The sequence below is a fragment of the Fistularia commersonii genome, chromosome 26 (assembly GCF_037954325.1).
Source record: "Fistularia commersonii isolate RoL2024-O1a breed Wild chromosome 26, RoL_Fcom_v1.0, whole genome shotgun sequence".
Taxonomy (NCBI): Eukaryota; Metazoa; Chordata; class Actinopteri; order Syngnathiformes; family Fistulariidae; genus Fistularia; species Fistularia commersonii.
The window spans coordinates 4,301,415-4,321,943 of record NC_141309.1 but is presented as its reverse complement, the minus strand read 5'-3'; the positions used below and the strand labels follow the sequence as shown (position 1 = coordinate 4,321,943).

At 39.2% G+C, this 20,529-nt stretch overlaps 1 protein-coding gene across 9 annotated transcripts in view; it reads left to right on the top strand.

Moving 5' to 3' along the window:
* Nucleotides 1-19,210, top strand: part of trim36 (tripartite motif containing 36) — a 28,244-nt gene extending 9,034 nt beyond the window's left edge. For 3 of the 9 annotated variants that reach the window (XM_086173463.1, XM_086173462.1, XM_086173464.1), the window contains exons 3-13: nucleotides 4,689-5,032; nucleotides 5,442-5,588; nucleotides 6,149-6,244; nucleotides 6,754-6,891; nucleotides 7,069-7,184; nucleotides 8,571-8,692; nucleotides 11,029-11,146; nucleotides 11,261-11,466; nucleotides 13,456-13,639; nucleotides 14,446-14,559; nucleotides 15,968-19,210. In XM_086173463.1, the coding sequence (XP_086029589.1) occupies nucleotides 4,689-5,032; nucleotides 5,442-5,588; nucleotides 6,149-6,244; nucleotides 6,754-6,891; nucleotides 7,069-7,184; nucleotides 8,571-8,692; nucleotides 11,029-11,146; nucleotides 11,261-11,466; nucleotides 13,456-13,639; nucleotides 14,446-14,559; nucleotides 15,968-16,334 (1,952 nt within the window). In that variant the 3' untranslated portion in view covers nucleotides 16,335-19,210. Of the gene's footprint in view, nucleotides 1-1,642; nucleotides 1,706-3,561; nucleotides 3,643-4,688; nucleotides 5,033-5,441; nucleotides 5,589-6,148; nucleotides 6,245-6,753; nucleotides 6,892-7,068; nucleotides 7,185-8,570; nucleotides 8,693-11,028; nucleotides 11,147-11,260; nucleotides 11,467-13,455; nucleotides 13,640-14,445; nucleotides 14,560-15,967 lie in introns of all 9 variants that reach the window. The other 6 variants (XM_086173455.1, XM_086173456.1, XM_086173458.1 and 3 more) reach the window with 4 other exon arrangements.
* The last annotated feature ends 1,319 nt before the right edge of the window (nucleotides 19,211-20,529 follow it).

Below are 20,529 nucleotides of genomic sequence, written 5' to 3'. Positions count from 1 at the left end.
ATCTCTGCGAGCTGAAAGCCGCTCAAACTTTAAGGAACAGTGTACATCACTCATTGGAAATTGAATAAATGCACCCATAAGCTTTCTGGAGGGGTTCCTCCATAAGAATGTCTGTTGAGTCAATTTTGTTTTTAGTACACAACAGTAATGCTCAAAGGGATTATTCAGCGAGGTTCTCCTTGTTTTCCATGCATTTAATCAGCTGATTACGACATAATTCTCAGTGTGTTAGGAATATTTAGAGTAACTCAAACATTATGAGCTTATTACCTCTCAAATGAACAACAGACCAATTCTGCGGCCACCTTCACCACTGGAACATTGGATCATCGGTAGTCATGGTGATGCAACCTGCCTGTATGGAATGAATGAAGGATTAGTCGAGTGAAGAGACAGAAAAGACTTGCCTATATTTATTAGTGTGCAGCTGGGACAAGCCTTATTACTTTGGGAGAGATGAGGGCGACAAACAGTCATCAATTTTAATCCTTTTCTAAACTACTTTAGGCTCATATGGCCTGCATTCACTGCATTTTTAACAGCTAACTCTTGAAAGGTGCATCTTGAAAGTTGTCTTTTAGGCTACTGTCAGCAGCAGTCATTATCAGCCCAAACCATAAACCCAAATCTCGTTTTTTGTTTTGAAGATTGAAAGCAAGTTTTTTGTCTTGAAGATTGAAAGCAAGTTTTTTGTCATTTTATCTGAACGAGGCTTCAACGGAGTTGTATTTTTGACCCACTATTATAGGCCCCGAACAAATTTTTTTTCCCTCCATGCAAAAGAAGCATCTGGCTACGATACGCATTGTCTGAACTGTCCATCTTACCACAGAAAAGACACGTTTTATTTTTTTAGCCACCTTCGAGTCATGTGGCGGCTAAAATGTTGGGTGCTTCTCAAACACATTTTACAGCTAAAAATTTCAAATACTGTCACTGGTGACGGGAAGTTAACAATGTTTGGGGCTATGTTAGAAACAGAGGCTTGGTTTTATCCCATGGTTGCAATTTACTTTTCCATTTTACGAAGGCCCCATTCTTCAGGCTACAGTTGGGTTTTGGGAAAATGAACGGCTTACCCCAGTAGCACCCACAATGTGATCCACCGCACCAAGTAGTGAAGCCAAATATATTCACAGTTATAATGCACAAGTTGTCGCTTTTCCTTTACTAAACTGCAGTGCAAAGCTATATTTATTCATTTTTTTAGGGGGGGGTTCATATTTATTTTGAGGTTTAAGCCCCATACACCCAGGCTATCCATGCGAAACTGGCTGCTGGCAATGGCTTCAGATTGAGGCATTATTGGTATTGAAATTTAAAATAATGTCTCAGCGAGGAAACGGACAACCATTGAAGAGTGCTATTGCATTTAAATGTTTAAGGTGGATTGATTTTATGCTCAAATAGAGACCGCATATTGTTTGTACTATTCAAGAGTTAATTGTTCCACAACTGTTTTTATCACATGTATGCTATAATCATTGTTTGTATTTCACTCTGAACTGCATTACAATAAGTTTCCCTTTTTGATTTACATAAGCACCCCCCACCAGAGTCATGATGTGTAAAACACTTCACGTTATGTATTGTTTCATTTTATGTCTTGGTCTCACCTCACTTCTTTGTTCATTGCTTGCAGCCACAGTGCGAAGGTCGTTTGGAAGTCGAGGTAGAAGCGGCCTCCGTGTTTTCAGTAGCTGTAGTGAGTACGGCGTTACTAGAACCCCTGTGAAACCCTAGTTTGGTTCTACCTAGTCTTATTTTTAGTCTCTTCAACACTACCATACAAACCCACACCACTAAATAGAAAGTTAAGTAAGAGTCTAATATAGTCACAGCCTTGAATTAAAATGCAATATTACCTTACAATAGGTTAGTCATCGAGCTCAAAAAGCCACTTAAAAATCTCCACTGAGCATAAAATTCAGCTGTTGAATACAAATGACCAAAGTAATTCAAAATAAAATTGATAGAAGACAGAAAAGGGGAACAGAAAAAAAGTTAGAAAGTAATGAGTCAGCAGAAAGAGAGCTAACTAAAGAAGGCCAGCATGTAGGGAAGAAGTAGGAAGTAGGAGAGACAACTGGTAGACTGACAACTGATTTAAGGGAATTGAAAAGAGGGTGAGAAAACAAAAATAGCTAAGAGGTGTTTAGGATGTTTCCCAGGAGTTGCTGAGAGACTGGAATGTGTGTGTGTGTGCATCCCTGAAACTCCAGTGTCCGCTTACTGCCTAAAGATTTAATTAATTTTGTTAATAAAGGAAGTACAGCAGGTTATGGCATTGTGGTCAGATTTAAACACGGGAGTCACACACACAAAGGGAAACACATTATTGGGAAACCTACATCATGTCTGGGCCTGCAGAAATCATTTTGTGCCTTTAGGGCCCTGTTGATGCTTCACTTGACAATCAGCTGTTATTAGAATCAGTTTGACACTAAAACCCAAACAACCACAAATCATTAGTTGCATAATGAGTGAGAAGTTGTTTTTTTTTTTTTTTTTATATTGTCGGCCAACCAAAAGAATACTGAAATCTATCCATTCAGATTAGGTAAAATTATTTATTTAAAAAGCTCAGTGGATATCTTTAAGGTGTAAATATATTTGCCTTTGATATTATAATGAAGACATCTTTACCTTTTTAGAAGCTCTTTAAAACTGTTTTAAAAAAAAAAAAACTAAACTGAAATATGATGTGGAATTGTCAGTATTGACATGGAAAACCATGCTTAAAATGAATGAAATTAGGAATATACATTTTACCTTCAATCCTAATAATAAAGTTTGACTCCAATATGGGATCAAACAGACCATTAAACTGTCATGGTCATGAATGACTAAAGATTTAAACAGATCCGCTCTCATTTGAGGTTGTCTGCACATTTGCCAAGGACCTCACCCTTCCCGCCTCAACCTGAGCACTGCAGCACTGCAGTGACTCGTCAGATTCTGCTTCGCTTTCGTCAGTGGATCTCCATATCAGCGCACCGTTACACACGTAACACATTTTGCTGCAGGCATCTCCTGTCAGCTTTTTCGCTCACCCTTGCTGTTTAGACCAAATGCCGGTTAATGTGTCCCAACATGACACGCGTTCAACAGAAGTACTTTTTTTTTTTTTTTTTTTTTTCCCTCTTAATCTGCTTGCTGAGCACTGGCTCTGTGCCAGAAATCTCATTTTCTCTAATTACTTGTCTTAACACGGCCTCTTCATCTTCATCACCATCATCATATTCAGTTGTCCATATGCTGCACTGCAATGTCAATTTCGGCTTTTGTCCTAGCAATGCAGAGGAGCAGCTGTGTGTTAAACAAAGCTCATTAATTCAGTTTGTAGTGAGATCAGAGATTTGCTTAGAGTCCATAAACTCTTCTGCATCGTCAATCTTTAGTTCTTACATCACTCAGTTACACGGCATGAACATGGCTATGTACAATCACCTAGTTTGTCCGTTTCTGCTTTTCCCTCTGCTACACCTTTTTGCAAAGTGCTGTTTGTGAATTGATGTCCCATATAATGCTTACCTGAGGAGTGTTTGATTTAATTTTCAGGTCTACGGAAACGAAGTGGAAATACTGGCTTTCAAACTGAGATAAATCCAGCACTCCTCACTTCACCTGTCCCCCAAAAACGTGAAGCAGTATTTTTGTCAAAGATTTTGCTGTGTTGTGGCTTTATTTGCTGCCTCTTTCTTTTCTGTGGGGTTTGATAGCTCCCACTGCTCGTGTTTGTAATGTGATCTTCTGTGTATCTCCTTTTTTTTTTTCCCCCCTCACCTCATCATTCAGCGGCTGACTTGTGATGATGCTGCTCCGTCATTAACAAGCACAATGTTGTGAGACACTCTTACAAGCTGCGTTGCTTTAAGAGAAACTGTAACGTGTGTATGTTGAGTCAAGTGTTGAGACACTGAACTGGACAGTGACATGATTGGTGATGCAGTTTTAGGGTGTTAAACTGTTCTCTGCTCAGTGTAAAACAGTTACACTGTTCCAAAACCAAGAGTTCGTTTTTCTCTTTCATGAAATTGACTCATTTCTTTGTCCAGATCTCTGTCAGCACTTACTATATTACTTTTCACTTCCGCTGTTAGTGTTGAATGACTTTCACTATAAAACAATGTTTTGTGAAGGTAGTGCATTTTTCCACAACAGCCAGGTATTCCATCATTCCTACACTCATCATTCCCACAAATATACTATTGGTTGGTCCTTCCCCTTTTTCTTGTGAATGGCGACTGCTTGACATTGTTACAATGCCTGTATTGTGGTTTTGCTGCACAAGCCCATGTCTTTAGGATAGTTGTCCTTTTTGGAAATAAAGCACAAAGGGGAGATGGTGTACTGAGGCTCTATTTGTGAAGGTTTGATTTGCTCATATTTTTTCCAGTAGGTAATCCCAAAGCCATTGTTTGATGATGGTGATCATAGCTGGCAAGTCAGTCAAATGATGTAATGCCACATTTTTGTCAAAGGCTACTAATACAAATAAGGCTCCACATTGTTGTCCTTTGAATCACTTGGAAACTATTTCTTCAGCATTGGCTGGAGTTAAGAGACCCTTTATTCACATGTAGGGCCTCAGATGAAGTTTGAAAGTATGTGACCCAAGGGTATCAACCTATATTATCCACAATCCTTAATTTCAATGAGCTTTTCCCCCTCTCATTCTCCCCTAGGCTCCATCTCCTCCCCAGGATGGCGGAGAGGATCAGTGACTCCCAGGGTAACTACAATTGCATGCCCGGGCTGCCAGCATGACATTGACCTGGGAGAGCGTGGCATCAGTATGCTGTTCCGTAACTTTACACTGGAAAACATTGTGGAGCGCTACCGCCAGGCAGCCCGCGCAGCTGTTGCGATCATGTGCAACATCTGTAAACCTCCTCAGCAGGAAGCTACAAAGAGCTGCATGGACTGCAAGGCTAGTTACTGTAATGAGTGCTTCAAGCTGCATCACCCCTGGGGTACACCTAAAGCCCAACATGAGTATGTTGGGCCCACGACAAACTTTAGGCCAAAGGCAAGTACCCTCACATACTGTGGATTTATGTGTTTTGTGAAATGTTGACTGGACTATAAGCATCTCTTACATGATAAGTTGTTATACAGGTCGAGCAATGATAAGGAAAAGGAAAGACAAAATCAATAATCAGTCAGGAATATTCAACATGGTAGCAGTTTAGCAAGGAATTTCTCATTTAGTGGTGTTGGCCCCTGACACTCAAATCACATGTTGTATTGTGATTTGTTTGCAACCTAATATTAGCACAAATTGTATGTATGTATGTTTGTATGTAAATCTGAAATTTTATCAAACAATGATGAACCAACTTACATTGTTTGAAAGTGCAGGGCTTGTAATTGCATTATGAATGTCTTTATGCATGTACATTCTTGGAGTTCTTCTCATGTTCTGTTAATTTTCCCAGGTCCTCATGTGTCCTGAACACGAGATGGAAAAGGTGAACATGTACTGTGAGGTCTGCAGACGACCCGTGTGCCACCTCTGCAAACTAGGTGGTTCCCATGCCAACCACAAAGTCACATCCATGAGCAGTGCCTATAAGATCCTTAAGGTACCAATTGTTATCTTCTAAAAGAAGATGATTTGACCACAGCTTGCTATGGGACCCCACAGGGACTCTTGATTGAAATGCTAAAATTGGTTATATTTGCATTATAATCAGATATTAACCTCAGCTAATAAGGATTAAGTTGAGTTTGTGCCCAACCACACTTGTAACTTATAGGCTTCAAGCAGATTCAAAGCCCACGGGCTTTAGAGAGCTGAGGATTGATTTGGATGTTCTGTAAATAACATGCATTACTTGTCTCTCATTTATTGAAAATGTAAATGCGATTTTTTTTTTTTTTTTTTTTTTTTTTTTTTTTTTTTATGGGTCTATTCTTTCAGTGCTTTTCACTTAGTTCGGCCTTTAGATGAGCATTGGTTTTGTTCTGTGTTGGATTTATTTCAGAGAGAAGAATAGGTACTGATGTAGTGTTTGTAAGCTGATAGCTCTGTTTTTTAAGCAAATTAAACAAATCCTAACCCTCCATTTTGTTTGACATCCAGGAGGTCCCAAAACTATCTTTTTTTGCATCATCATGCCTTTTAATCTCATCCCCCTCACAGGAGAAGCTGGCCAAGAGTATCCATTACCTCATCAGTAAGGAGGACCAGGTCAGAACTCAGATTACTGAGCTTGAAGGACTCATCTGTCAGACTGAGGTAAAAGCTTCAACCCAAACAGAGAGAAGACAGAAGAATGCTCAGAGAGCCCCCTTTTCTTTTCAACTATGTATGTAATTGGAACGCTAGTACTTCTGATAAAATTGTTAATTTTAAGCTATTCATCCGCACATATTTGTGTTAGTTTTCTAAACTGATCTGCTAAGTTGAGGACACTTCTTGTTTTCAAGGAAGTGTTCAGCAACAATATCAGAACAAGGAAAGAAGACTTTTTTCTCACACACCCTTTGACGCTGTTACCGTTTTATCTTTTGCCCAGTCCTTACAAGTTAGTTTAAACAGTTTGTGGTTTGACATTTCAATGCTGTCAAACCAGTATGATAGAAAATTGTCTTAATAATGATCAACTGTATTTGTTCAAAGAAAGCCCCCCTCCCACTGTTTGGTTAAACCCTTCTTAATCTATGTGGTCTCACATTCTAAGTTAGGGGTAGTTGAATGCAATTTTGTTTACACAATAAAAACACCTCCACTCTCCTTTCTTGTAGGAAAATGGGCAGATAGCAGAACGCCAAGCCAATGAGCACTTTGAGCGTCTCTTCCAAACACTGGAGGAGAGGAAATCTGAAATGCTGAGATCCATTGAACAATCACGTAACGGACGCATGGAACAACTCCGATCCCAGGTACACCGTTAAATGAACTAGCAGCGTATGATTTCTGTCGGAGTGTGGCGTTCTTCTCATATTTGCTTGTTCTATTTGTGAAAACATGGCTCAGTGTAGAGCCTCTGCTTTAATTAGCAAAATGGTAAGAATGTCAAAATGTGATATCCTGTTATCATTTTGAATTTTTAATCCCAGGTAGAGGAGTACCAGGGCATGCTGGAGAACAGTGGTCTGGTGGGCTATGCTCAGGAAGTGCTGAAAGAGACCGATCAATCCTGCTTTGTACAGACAGCCAAGCAGCTTCACATCAGGTACCCCTGCATTTGAATTGTTCAGAACATTAAAGGTATTATGAGTTATTTTTGGGTGTTGACAAGAACTTTTTTCTTGTGAAAACATTGTACTAATGTAGAAATGATAGCAAAGTTGGTAATGATATCATTTCACACCTAAGAAATGGATAATATTATCATCACATGATTACAGTTGAACAAAATTCAAGTTATGATATTAAGAATCTAAAATATGTATTCCTTGCATTATTGAAATTGAATAATGCAACGAGGGATCTTTATGTAGAATTATTTTGGATAGAGTCATGTTTCTAGGGGGTTTGACGCAAGATTTTTAGGCTCAATGCTGATTTTGTTAATCACGGTTTCCCCTGCCCAGGGGTTGAATGGACAAAAAATTAATTATGACCAGGTTCACTATTTTGTCAACAAATGAAACGATTACCACTTCCAGAGTTTGGCTGCAATTATTTTACATGCTATGTTCCTCTTTGTGAACATTTTAAATGCCCCCCCCCCCCATAAATCTGTTTGTGTTACTGGAGTCGGGCAACACGTGAAACATGTACAGCCCCGTGCAAAGAAGTTAAAACAGTCTGGGGGCAACTCAGGAACGGCTTGTGCAGCACCGGCCAATCAACATTATGTATTGGAGGTCCCTCTGCTTTAAGCTGGCTAATTGATCCCCATTAGCAGCTTTGGATAAAGAGGGACCCTTTCATTCTTGAGCATGATACTGTGGGCCATAAGATCTCTTAACTACTGCCAAGGTCTAAGGTTTCAATCCTCTTTTGTCCTTTATGAAGGTATGAGGACATTCCTTATCCTGAGATTAAAATAAAGACAAGGTGAACTGGAGGAATGTAATTAATTTTTTTTAACTTAAAAATACTTTGCCATAAAAGTCATCTGTATTAGAATTGGTCTCTATTTCCCCTCAATTTTAATTATCAGTTTTATATATTTTGAAATGAGTTTTACTCCCAAATGAAAGTCATCACTTGTACTACAATGTTTGAAACATACCAAAAATGTGTTCCCTTAGACATCAAACTTGTACTTTTTGTGCAATGATGATGTATCTAATTTCATACTTACACTGTAACTAAAAACCCACTTCTCCAAAGAACAAAAATGACTCCTCAGCAATGCTTGAATCAGAAAATATCAATTGGTCAAATATCTGTCCTTTCTTGGCTTGAATATTTTATGAATACTTAAAGATGCAATCCCTGTAGACCCCCTGCTCAAACAATTTCCTTATTCCCAGATTTCTAAAGTATTTCAGTCATCTAAAAATTGCAAATTCAATCAGGCAGAGCATTTCAGAGGTTTGAAACCATTGAAAAAATGTGATCTTATTGGGGAGCTAAAGGTTAACACTTCATGTATTTGTTTTTTCAGAATCCAGAAAGCTACAGAGTCACTGAGGACTTTCCACCCTTTGGCCGACCCATGCTTTGATGAGTTTGTGCTCGATACATCACGAGAAGAAATGCTGCTCAAAGAGATGTGTTTTGGTGGAGGTAAGTCCAGTTTAATAAATAGAAATATTGAAACATGAAACAATCAATAGAAAGAAGGTATTCATTAGTCTACGCCAATGAAGCAATTTCTGATATTGTCACATCTCATTTTCTCAAGTATGGAAGGGTACCTGAAACTGTTCTTTTGATTTATTTATTGCCATTCTATTGTACTTATCTGTACATTTCTTTTTGCCCAGCTTATTTCCCTGACCTGAGCCCCCCCACATGCAAACCAGAGATAGGCAAAGGCCTCAACCAAAATGGCCCAGATCTGTCTCTTCATTACTAAGTATCGTTGTAAATAGTGCACACCCACAGGTGTTCAGAGCATCCAGAAAGTGAAGGCATCCCTGTGAATAATGAAACACTGGTCAGTGTAGGAACATGCAAAATGCTTCAGTGTAAAGTGTCAGCTGTGGTTCCAGATGTTGACATTAAACAAATGTTGGGGTTCAATCATTGCTGACATTACAAACACAGCTGAGCACTATTTGGCACAGAGTCATTATCACTAAAGTGGATAGTTGAAACTGAACAGCTGACAGCTGCCTCAGTGACTGTTGATGACAAACAATGCTGGGAGTTCTGAGCTGTGGGTTATTGTTTTTACACAGGGAAGATACCCTACGAGCATGTCAAATCAAGTGATGTGTAGTTTCTCTCCCTTTTTTTCTTTTTCCCTCTGTCCCACATAATGAACCTCATTTGCTGAAGACTTCAATCCAGAAAAACAGCAGACAATTGTTTTTAAACCAATGAGTCATCATGTTTCTGAAGACTGCCCTTTTATTTATTGCTTACAAGTTGTCCTTTTTTTTCCATACACTCTTAGAAAATAACATGCATGTTTGGTTGTTTTTTTTTTTTTTTTATAACAAAACTGCCAAAGGTATCACCGGCTCACTTCAAGATCCATTAGTTGTCCAGTTCAAATTTGAGATTCCTTAATATGTTCCTTAATATTTTCCATTAAAGTTCATACAGTAAATCTTTTTTTTTTTTTGTACCTAATGGGTGCTCTGCCAGTAATACTGAGTTAAAGAAATGACTAGATGAAACAAAGTGTTTTAAAGGTAGAAGAGAAAGGTGCTCCCTGCAGGCCGACTTGACAACGGTTCGGTCTGTCCTGCAGCAGGTTGTGTTGTCTGTGATCAAAAGATTTTCTCTGTGTGTGTTCTGTCGTTCGGGACCTGGTTCCAGCTGGTCGAGTGTCTGACTGACCCAATTTCATCTTTGCCCGTTTGGCCATCTTTTTTTGGGCAGTTTTTGAAGGGTTCAGATCTCTTTGTGTGGACATAGAGGGACATTCAGGAGCATTTAAAGAAGGAATAAATAACTTCTAGTTTGACTTGAGATGTTACGCAAGTGTTAATCACACCTTAGATTACACATACTCTCTTCTGGTTTAACTTTATATGTTTAAAAAAAGAAAAATAGTCTGTCCAAGCATGATCTTAAGGATTTACTTTGCTGGGCATGATTGAATCCTGAATCCGGTTTGTGAAAGAGTGTCATTCCCAGTAGAGACTTTTGTTGAGGAAGGATTAGTCAAGTGATATTGGAGGATCTGAAAGCTCCTTGGTGGGAGTGCCATTGGACAAAGTGGAGAATCTGCATTAAGTAAGTGGGAATATTCATTTTGGAGGACTGGGAGACTCAAAAGATTAAAAAGTAGAAAGCTGTGCAAATCTGTGGGAAAGCATTTCCAAGGAAAGTAATCGGGTTGTTTGTTTTTATTTTTTAAGGGCAATTTTGTCACCAATTTGATAAATGACTCAGAACTGTTACTGATAAGCTAAGAGGCTTTGTTCAGTTATTGTTGCTGTAAATTAGAGATTGGTGCTTTTATAGGTTGAAGAAAGTCAGGACATATAGCCACCATGTTACAAAAACTGTGAGTTAAATTGCAAGAGGAGGGGGTGGGTGCTTTTACAAAGTGCATTTCCTGGCAGTTGTTGTGTTTTGTGAAACACTTCTTAACTGGCTCCATTATGTAAGACTGTCCATTGTCCAGAGTGGTTAGTCATGTCCCTTGCTAGTCTAATCTTCACCACACTTGCACTGCTTCATTTACTTAAACCCAAGCTAATGAGCTAAGCATGAACTAAGCTGCAGGAAAATCTATTCGTTTTTTTCAGTGTTGATCTAGAATACCAATGGCATCTTGTTAATTAGCATGTACGTATATTTTACTGTCTAAATTGTCTCATGTCCCTGCTGCATAGTTTCTAACCACAACTCTTCAGTCTCTTTTACACTGTTTTACCGATCACATGTGTAGTTCATAAATCTGTTTGCTGCCACTCCAGCTCTTCCATTTTTCCTCTCCTCAGTTCCAGACCCTCCTATAATTGACCTCTCCCAAAGCAGAGTATACAATGAGGCCACAATATCCTGGAGGTTGTCTGAGGACCACCTACCAACAGATCACCACGCTCTTGAGTATCGAAGGTAGTTGCAAACACACAACATGATCTTAGAGGGCAGGGCCTCTTTTTTTCTCTTCTTTGTAAATACACTAGCATATTCTGTAGATGAGCTGACCATGCTACTGCTCTTGTTTAGAGTCAGCGGGCCAAGCCAGTCCTTGTCTCAGGAGGATGCCGAGGACAGCGGCAACTGGCAGGCAATGGATAGGGTGTATGGCCCCAGCACTGTTGTGTGTGACCTGGATCCTGACAGCTTGTACTCCTTCAGGGTCAGAAGTTGCAGAAACTCTATGTTCAGCCCCTACAGCCCAGAGGTCACCTTCCATACACCACCTGCACCTGGTAAGATTGAGAGTAACTTCCAACTGAATTGTTGTCTTTGGGTCCCTTACTTTTGGATAATGGCTGTATTTTTGTCTTGCTCTAGATTCAGAGCATTTTATTAAATGTTCTCAAACTTTTTGAGGAAACTATACATAATATATAATACATTAACTGTAATCAATTTGAAATGTGTTATTGTAATTATTTTACATGCTTGAATTGCCCTTTAAAATGTCATAATGCTTAGGGTTAAGTGCCTGCTTATTTAAGAATCAGCCAAAACTATCTTGGTGTTTTTCAAGCAAAGCAAGGGCTTTGCTCCTCCCTGTACTTCACAGCAGGTGTGTTTATTTTGTATAGTGCCGGATTTTATGAAGATCATCAAATGACAGATGCGTTACAGTTTTGAATTTCAAATTCTAGCTTGCTCAATGGAAGCAATGAAGCATGACAGTATCTTAGGTGATCACCATGGTAATGACCTCTTGCATTTCAAGTAGCTGAAACTAATTCAGCTTTGCATATGTTATGTGGAAAGGAGTTGAACTACTTTATGCCTTTAAAAAATCTAAACCCTTTTAACCATCTGCTAAACTTGGTTTCATCAATCGTGTACAGGATACATAAATTGCAATTAGATCATAGCCAATTCCTTGTAAAATTCCACGTGACAGTTATATCCAATTCATAAATGTACCTGTTTTTTTTCCCCCCCGTAGTGTTATCCTTCTCTTTGCACACACATGCACACCAGACGTGTCACCCCCAAATCTATCATGACTCTGGCTATGTTTTTGTCCCCTGCAAACATTGTCATTTTTGTTGTGATTGGTGCATCCACATTCCTGTGCTGTGGTTTGTGTATGGCCAAGAAGATAGACTCAGTGAGCATCAATAATGAAGTGGAATTTCAGTCAAAACACTCACCCCCCGCCTGTGCCACCCAGGACAGAACATGATGGAAACCCCCCCACCCCCCCTTTTTTTAAGCCAGACGCTGACTGACTGTAAGGACATTTCTGAATGTAAAATCTTGGACGTTATCCAGCCTTTATTGTTCATTAGGCTTCATATATTCACTCCGAATGGCATGGGGTCCCTCTCAGCCTGTTGAGCATGCATACATAATGAAACAGTTTTCAGAGTGTGGCAACTGAATTCTTTTGTTGTGGCTTGGCTGAGACACTCTGTTGTTCAGTCAGCAATAATATACAAACAACTTGGGACAATGCTGACCACTTAATAAGATCGGAAACTGAAAGTGACTTTTTAAAACTATTTCTAGCTGCACCAATAAATTGTATTTATTAAATGTGCCATTTTTTTTCCATACCATACTCTCTATCAGAAACACAAATGTGTGCTCCAAAAACTGCAGAAAATTAAATTCAGTTTCCGGTCTCTGTGCTATTAAGCTGTAAAAGTAGCTGAATTGTGAAGACAATTGATGTAGAGCATACTTGTCTATTATGCTTACAGGCAGACCTATACTATTTAAATTATCATGCACCAGTTAGTGGAAGGGCTTTCCTTGGTACAGGCAAATGAACCGGTCTTCCCCCAGATTATGTGGGATGGTTGAGTGAACAGGCATAACGGTTTTAGCCTTTAGGCATCCATTTTATATCTGTTATGACATTTAACCTATAAACTATTTATAAACCATATGTAATTTCATACAAATGATGAAGTATGCTGCACGTGATTGTGAATTGTGTTTCAACAGTCTCTTGTGATTTCTGGTCGTAATGGCTACTAGGAGCTGTAAAGACTGTGTTATAGTGCCCTCATGTGTCAGCTTTCATTACTTACCCAGGCACAAACGCAGGACAATAATCTGCTGATTTTCAAAGGCCACATTTCTTGTAAACACAATGAACTTTTCGTACGTTTTCTCTGGTCTTGTTTCTTTCTGCTCTTGCCATTTCTACTCCATCATTCTGTCCCCTTGACTTTTCTCACACAACTAACACATTGCTTGTTTCCCCCCCCCTCCTGCACATACAGCTTTTAATTTCCTATTTAATGACAAGTGTGGATTCAGCACCGAGCGGCTCATTCTGAACAAACAGCGGGATATGGTGGAGAGTGTTGCTGGCATGGCCTTCCTCCTAGCTGCAGAGCGTGTGCAGACGGGCAGCTACATTGGACTGGACTACATAATTGGAGACACAGGCATCTCTCAGGGAAGGTCTGTTCAACAAAGACAATACTGTCTATGCCACGAAACAAATGCACTTCATTTTCTCTTAAGTGATATCCAGTTGTATATTGAGAGGAAACAACAATGGAACCCCTTTAGAACTTCACCATGAAAGAACAACTCAGAATTGTTAGTTAAAAAAAAAAAACAGTATTTTGATATGCGCTGCTCATTAAACGTTCACAGGCCAAGTTTGGGGAAGTCATCAAAACACAATCAAGGGCTATCACTGGAAGTGGAGGCGCAATGAAATGAAGCCAGCAGACACGGTCTTGCGCTTTATAGTCCTCTTTCAAGCCTTTGGTCTATTTTTTTCAAAGAAATGGATCAAGGCAGGCTGACTGTAAGAATCCAGTGAAAAGTCCTTATATTATATCTTGGACTGTATTTTTAAAGCATCATGGGTGAAGAAGCACATAAGGTGCTAATAGGCATCAACCTGTACAGCTTCTTTCTAATATGTCCTGCTGTACTTATCACCAAGCTGCATTTTGGCTTTAGGGATTTATCAAAATGTCAACCCTTCTTTGTAAAAATGATAATAGCTAATTTATAATTCATGATAATAATAAAATAATTTTGCATAAATTACTCTTTCAAGTATATGTGTAAGATCACTGATTCTTATTTACTGTAAAGGCCTTTTGCCCAGTCAGACTGACTTCACACCAGGAGACTTGATGCCTTGCTATTCCCATCTCAAGTCTGTCCAAGCATATTTTTCACTACTAATGATCAAAACTTTGAATTTTGCGACGGATTTTCAAGTTGACTTTTTTTTTTTCTCCTGACAGACACTACTGGGCTTTCAAGGTGGAACCATACTCCTACATGGTTAAAGTTGGAGTGGCCTCTGACTCCAAGCTCATTGAATGGTTTCACAATCCAAGAGATACCAGCAGCCCGCGGTGAGTTCAAGCACATTTCTGTTTGTAATGCAGTGCAGTCATTACCGTGTCGTCAAAAAAAAATCACAATGTTCCCAAGGTGCAGCTGAGACTGTACAAACTGCATATTTTAACCTTGTCATCCCTGACTATTACGGACTCACGCAGTGCTGTGTTGAGTCACCCTAATCCTATGATGTAAGAGGACCAGTATTAAATTGTAAAGAGCTTATTCACAGACAAAGCCTGGCTTTCTATGTAGTTGGCTGAGCTCATATTACAGGATGTAAAGGCACAAGTTATTACACAAAGCATGATATTGACCTAATGACTGCAAGATGACCTACACCAGACATTGTACCTGACATTTTTGTTCATAAAGATACAAATTGGTTAGTTTTTTTTAGGCAAATTGCACAATGTGAGGTCCATGTCAGTCGCCAAGCCACCAAGAGTCTGATTTTTACTTTCTTTGCTCTTTGACCTCTGATTGTAGGTGTTTCATCTGCTCTGACGCAAAGACATTCTCAGCGTTTCCGAAAGGAAATGTGCCGAGAAAGCTTTTTGTCTATTAATGCTCTGCAAAATGCTGCAGGTAGATCAGATGTATTTGGACAGCATGGCTGTTTTCTGTAATTTTGCCTTGATATCAAGCCGAGACAAAAACATGAGGTAGCTGCAATTCAGTGATCAAGACGCTCCGTTTTGAGAGGGTTAACGACAAGACACCGCCATTAATACCAAAGAGCCAGACTGGGAGGCAGGGAGGTTACGAAACTAACACAGAAAAAGCTTGTGCTGTGATGGACTAAGCATCTAGGAACTGACAAGTCCGTTTTCATTCTGCTGGAAATATGTAGGAGCAGAAAAGTTTGGAAAAGTAGTAGTCTTGGAAAGTGATAGTCATGGTCAAGAATCCATTGCTGCAGACGTGATGATCTGAGTTCTGATAGTGTGTAGGGCTTCGTGCACATTCAGCAAAACTCAGCTGGATAACGATCCCAGTAAATGCGGTGAAAGCAACTCATACCAAATAAATCAGATGCTTTAGTGTTCAAGTCAGTCACTGGAACGCAGCCCGATTTAAGTTTGTTGACCGAAGGCATTAAAACTTCAAACAAGTGACGACTTAAGACCACTGCATTAAGTGTCTAAATAAACGAGCCTCATCATTTCATGTTGTTTCCAGACTGCACTGCAAGGGCTGTCTCAAACATTTGGGGCATTTGAGGGGAATCATCTGTTTTAGTTTTGAGCTTTTGGAAATGTAAATCTATCTATAAATATGGTCTTCAGTTGAAAATATCTGAGATTACATTTGAATCACATCTTTATTGTCTTATTTCAAATCCCCCGTGATATTCAGAGGCAGGAATCTTGAAATTTTGCAATAGCAATTGTTCAATGTCCTGTTTGAATTCTCTCTCAGATATGACCATGACAGCGGACATGACAGTGGCAGCGAAGACACGTGCTATGAGCTCTCTCAACCCTTCACCCTCCTCACTCTCGGCATGGGCAAACTTTTCATTCCCAAGGCTTCGTCATCCTCTGTTTCCACAGCAAGTGCACCGTCCAATGACCCTGGGAACCGCGTGCTCCCAATGCCACAGCGGTTGGGCGTGTGCCTCGATTACGATGCCGGCAGGGTCTATTTTTTCGATGCCGACACCATGAGGTGCCTTTATGAGAGGCAGGTGGATTGTTCAGGAATCATGTATCCAGCTTTTGGCCTCATGGGCAGCGGCAAAGTTCAACTGGAGGAGTTTATCACGGCAAAGAGACTGATGTTCTGAGTAGAGACGTGATATTTTGCCTTTTGAACCATAAGCTGTTCAACTTAATGCATCCTGGCATAGAATGATGAGCATAATTCAAATCACGTTTTTTTTATGAAGGCCAGAGAAGGCGAATGAGATACAAAACAGGGTCTTTGATAGAGACTGGCCTGCTGCGGGCTGGTATGTGTGATTCATGATCATGATCCACACACAATATGACACTGAATGATAGTGTTTAAAGTTACTGAGAGATTGGTGTAGATGTGAAATGTTTTCTCTGCATACCAAAGTCTCTGTTAATTATATTTGAATTGGTTTTAATTGCCAGATCTGTTCTGATATTATCGTGGTGAATTTTTCTGCATTTAGTTTGGAGCCATTTTAATGTTTTCTTTTGTTTGTTGTTTTTTTTTCCCCTCCCTTAATACACCTTTTAAGCTTGTGCGTATATATATTCCCTCTCATACCAGGTCCGGGATGAATTCTGATTCCTTTGTAACTGCCGATGTAGCAGAATAAGGTTAGGAGTTGGCATGGACCTGAGAGAGCCTTGCAGCTACTTCTGAAGCTCGAGACTCTGTGCCTTTTTTTTTTTTAGTTCTTTTTGTTTTCTTTCCAGACACTAGGTTATTTCAAATTGGTTCACATAGTTTCCTCATGTTTTGGTGTTATTGCAAAGTGATTTGTATGATAATTATCAGCATAAATGCTCCCTGTGGGTTTTTATTGTGGGTTATAACTTAATTAGATACTTGTATTAATTTGATTTGGTAGGAATTCTTTGTTTTTAATTTTAACGTCTTATAATTGACTGTCACAGAAAACACATTTCCTTCCTGTCGGCTATATTTAGCCTTATTTTGCACAAAAGACTCTTTTAAACTGCACTTGACTTTACTTTCCAACCACAGTTTGATCACTAGTTAATTGCATCTTCACTTAAATATTGTAAATAAAGGTGGCACACCGAGGTCCCACATTTTCTGTTACACTCCCAAAAGCATTCACCCTCCCCAAGACACTCGACACATGCGTCTAGTTTTAAGCAGCGTAGTGTTTCAACTGTAATGTCTGTTACACAGCACTGAATGTGACTTCGCAAAACTCTGGTATTCAAGCATCACACCAATGTGTACTTGCAGTCAACATTAATTTGACCGCCATAAACTGCATCACTAATGGCAAAAATGTGCCGGTTCTGGTGCTTATAAATGTGTGACACAAACCAGTAGCAGGACAGCCTTTAGCAGTTTAAAAAAAAAAAAAAAAAAAAAAAAAAAGTTATTTTCTGGTGCTATCACTCAACACTGTTCAGTTGCTTTACTAAAAGCACAGCTGACTGGGTGTGCAAACACATGAAGCGTAGCATGTTCATCTGTTAGTCACTGGTGAGTTTGTGCAAAAGAGACATGGAACACACGGATTGGTCTTTGGAAATTCAGCTCCGATATCTAGAGAAATATGAGCACGCGCCTTCACTGGGAAGCCACATTGGGTGTTGTGTAGACCTATACTGTTTATGTGCCTGCACATGGATTTTTTTATTCATTCATGTATAGTTTGATTTCTGGAGGGTTATGGTAATCTTTGTGTGTTTTCTCAGGTTCTAATGCTACCTACCTCCTATCTTTCAGGCCTGGAAAACCTTAACTACTGTACCTTTACTCACAGAAATGTTCGATTTTGATTTACAGGTTTGTTATGGTTCGCTTTGCTCGCCTTTTCTCTCTAACATGGTAATAAGATGATCACTCAATATGTTCAGTTTTTAACTTTTGTGTAAATATTAATCCAGATTAATGTTATTTTTGGTGAAATAAAGTCTGTTGTAAATGTAGTTGGTGTGCGCTTTTGGACCTGAAAGAGATGCGTGTTGTTTCTGGTGGAAATCTGTGAAAGATGGTCTCCCTTTCTGCTGCCTTTTTATCAAGGGAGTGTTGGAGTGTTTGTAAAATGGCACAAACCTTTTCATTTCTTGTTTCTGTCACTAAATGCTCGGTTTTCACTTTTAGTATGGGGCACATGGTGTATTATTGTATACCCTGATAAAATCAAGCTCTTTGATCAAACCTGTTTCAGACTTTAGATTATATTTCAAGACATTGCTTATGGTGTGCATATTTTGGATAATTTGTTTTTCCCCTTTAAAGGTCTCGAACCCGATCCCTGTTTTCCATGTTTAAAAATTGAGTGTTGCAGCACAAAACACTTCTATGCATTTAAGAACTAAGCAGGTTCAGTTTTATTTCCACTCCGGAATGTATTCAAATCAGCTGAATGTTCTTATGTATAAAGTTACACCTATTATTTGTTAACACTATAGTACGTGACTAGAAATACTTAATAGAGGGCTGATATCTGATATGAACATCGCAGCTGTGTGAAGAATGCATCGTAGCCTGCTTTTCAGAAATGACTTTTAGAACCAAAAGACATAGGCTGGCTGTCAATCAAATTCAAAGCTAGCACTTTAAGAATCTGTAGCATGTCAGAAACAGTTTGGCTCTGCAGGTGTGTGTTGGTGTGTGTGGGTGGGTGTGTGTGTGTGTATAATATGTGTGCAATATTACTAAACAGGCAGTAGAACAGGGAAGCCGTTTAAACAGATATAATGCCTCCTTAGACTATTTGCACTGTAGTTGTTTCTAGTTTGTGGTTCAAACGGAGGCCTGCTTGATACAAAGGTAGCTGAAATCACAGCTTGATTTGATCTAAATGTTTTTGCCAGTGAAATGTTTTTCTAAACTTAAGTGGTGGCAGTGCATTTGTCCCTGTTAGCTGTATGTGGAGGGCTTCTGTACGTAATGTGAATATTTCTGCTTCGTGCAACCACCATGCTCTTAATTTGCTGTGCTGGGTTTTCATCAAATAAAACTAGTGTTTTTTAAAAAGTGTCCTGTCTCTGTATTCATATTGAACCACTGGCTAGGTTTGAGTTTCATTCAATGTTTAGTAATGATCAGTGACCTTTTTATGGACATGGCAATGTTTTTTTTTTTTTTGTTATTGAAGAGTAGTTTTTGAATCCCTCTGTTTAAAAACCTCACTGCTGTATTTGCATTGGCGTCACACTGGTGTTTGCATATTGCAACGACTTTACCTGCAATGTTTGACAGGTGTCTTTGGATTACATTCAATTCTACTACATTGTTTGTTTATACAGTGCATGAGTCTAAGTAAGCTTTACCCCCACCTTGACTAACTTTAACCTCCTGAATGTGATATTGTTTAAATCTGCTGTAAATTGATAAAAAAATATGTTGGCTGCAGCTTGAAGAAATATAGTCATTTGGAGTGAAAAGGTGTGGGATTCTTAACTGTTTGCTCAGTCATAATGTGTCAGCACATGAAACATTAACTGGTTATATTGAAAACGGACACACCTTTAATAATCATGAGAACTTCTGATATGGGCGGTTGGTCAAGAACTGGTAGCTACACATCTGCACAGCATTGAAAATTGACCATTTGATAGGAAATCTGCATTCATTCTTACTATACATATCTGGAGGAAAACATTTTCTTAATTCATTTGTAGATCTGAGGTTTTGCACCCTTTCCTCAGATCCCGTGACCAGTGTTGGATTGGCTCTGGCTCCACATCTTAAAGACACCCAGTCTGCCATTTTCAATATTTGTGAAAATATTTGTTTCGGTTCAGCTGTTGTAATTTGAATGTCAAATACAGTCTCACACACACTCAGTGCAGAGTGTGACAGCATTATCACTTCATTTCTTAACTGACTCCAGGGGAATTCACAACAGGTTGTCTAATAACTTTCTGGAAGTAAAAAAAAAAAGGTGGAATTTATGGACTCAATCCATCAGGTTAAAAATATTTTAGATTCCTGTTCTGTTTTTTCCTGTGCATTGGAAAATCCTTGGGGTGTTATTTGACAGCAACCATACTTTGAACTGCCTTATTAAATCACTCACCCAGTCATGTCTTTTCAACTCTGGAAGCTCTTTAATATTCCACTATTCCTGTCGACCAAAAACCATGAAATAGTCATCCGTGCTCCTATTTCATCATGTTATATTGCCGTTCCTTTTCTCCTACATCAAAAAGTGTTTCTCCGCTCCACAATTATTCAGAATGTGGCTGCAAGGACAAGAGACTATTCCAATCCCTGCATTTTTCTCCTGCCTGTTCCTGACTGAGTATATTTTTACAGCCTAAAATGGAGTGGTCAGGCAATGCTTTTGACCT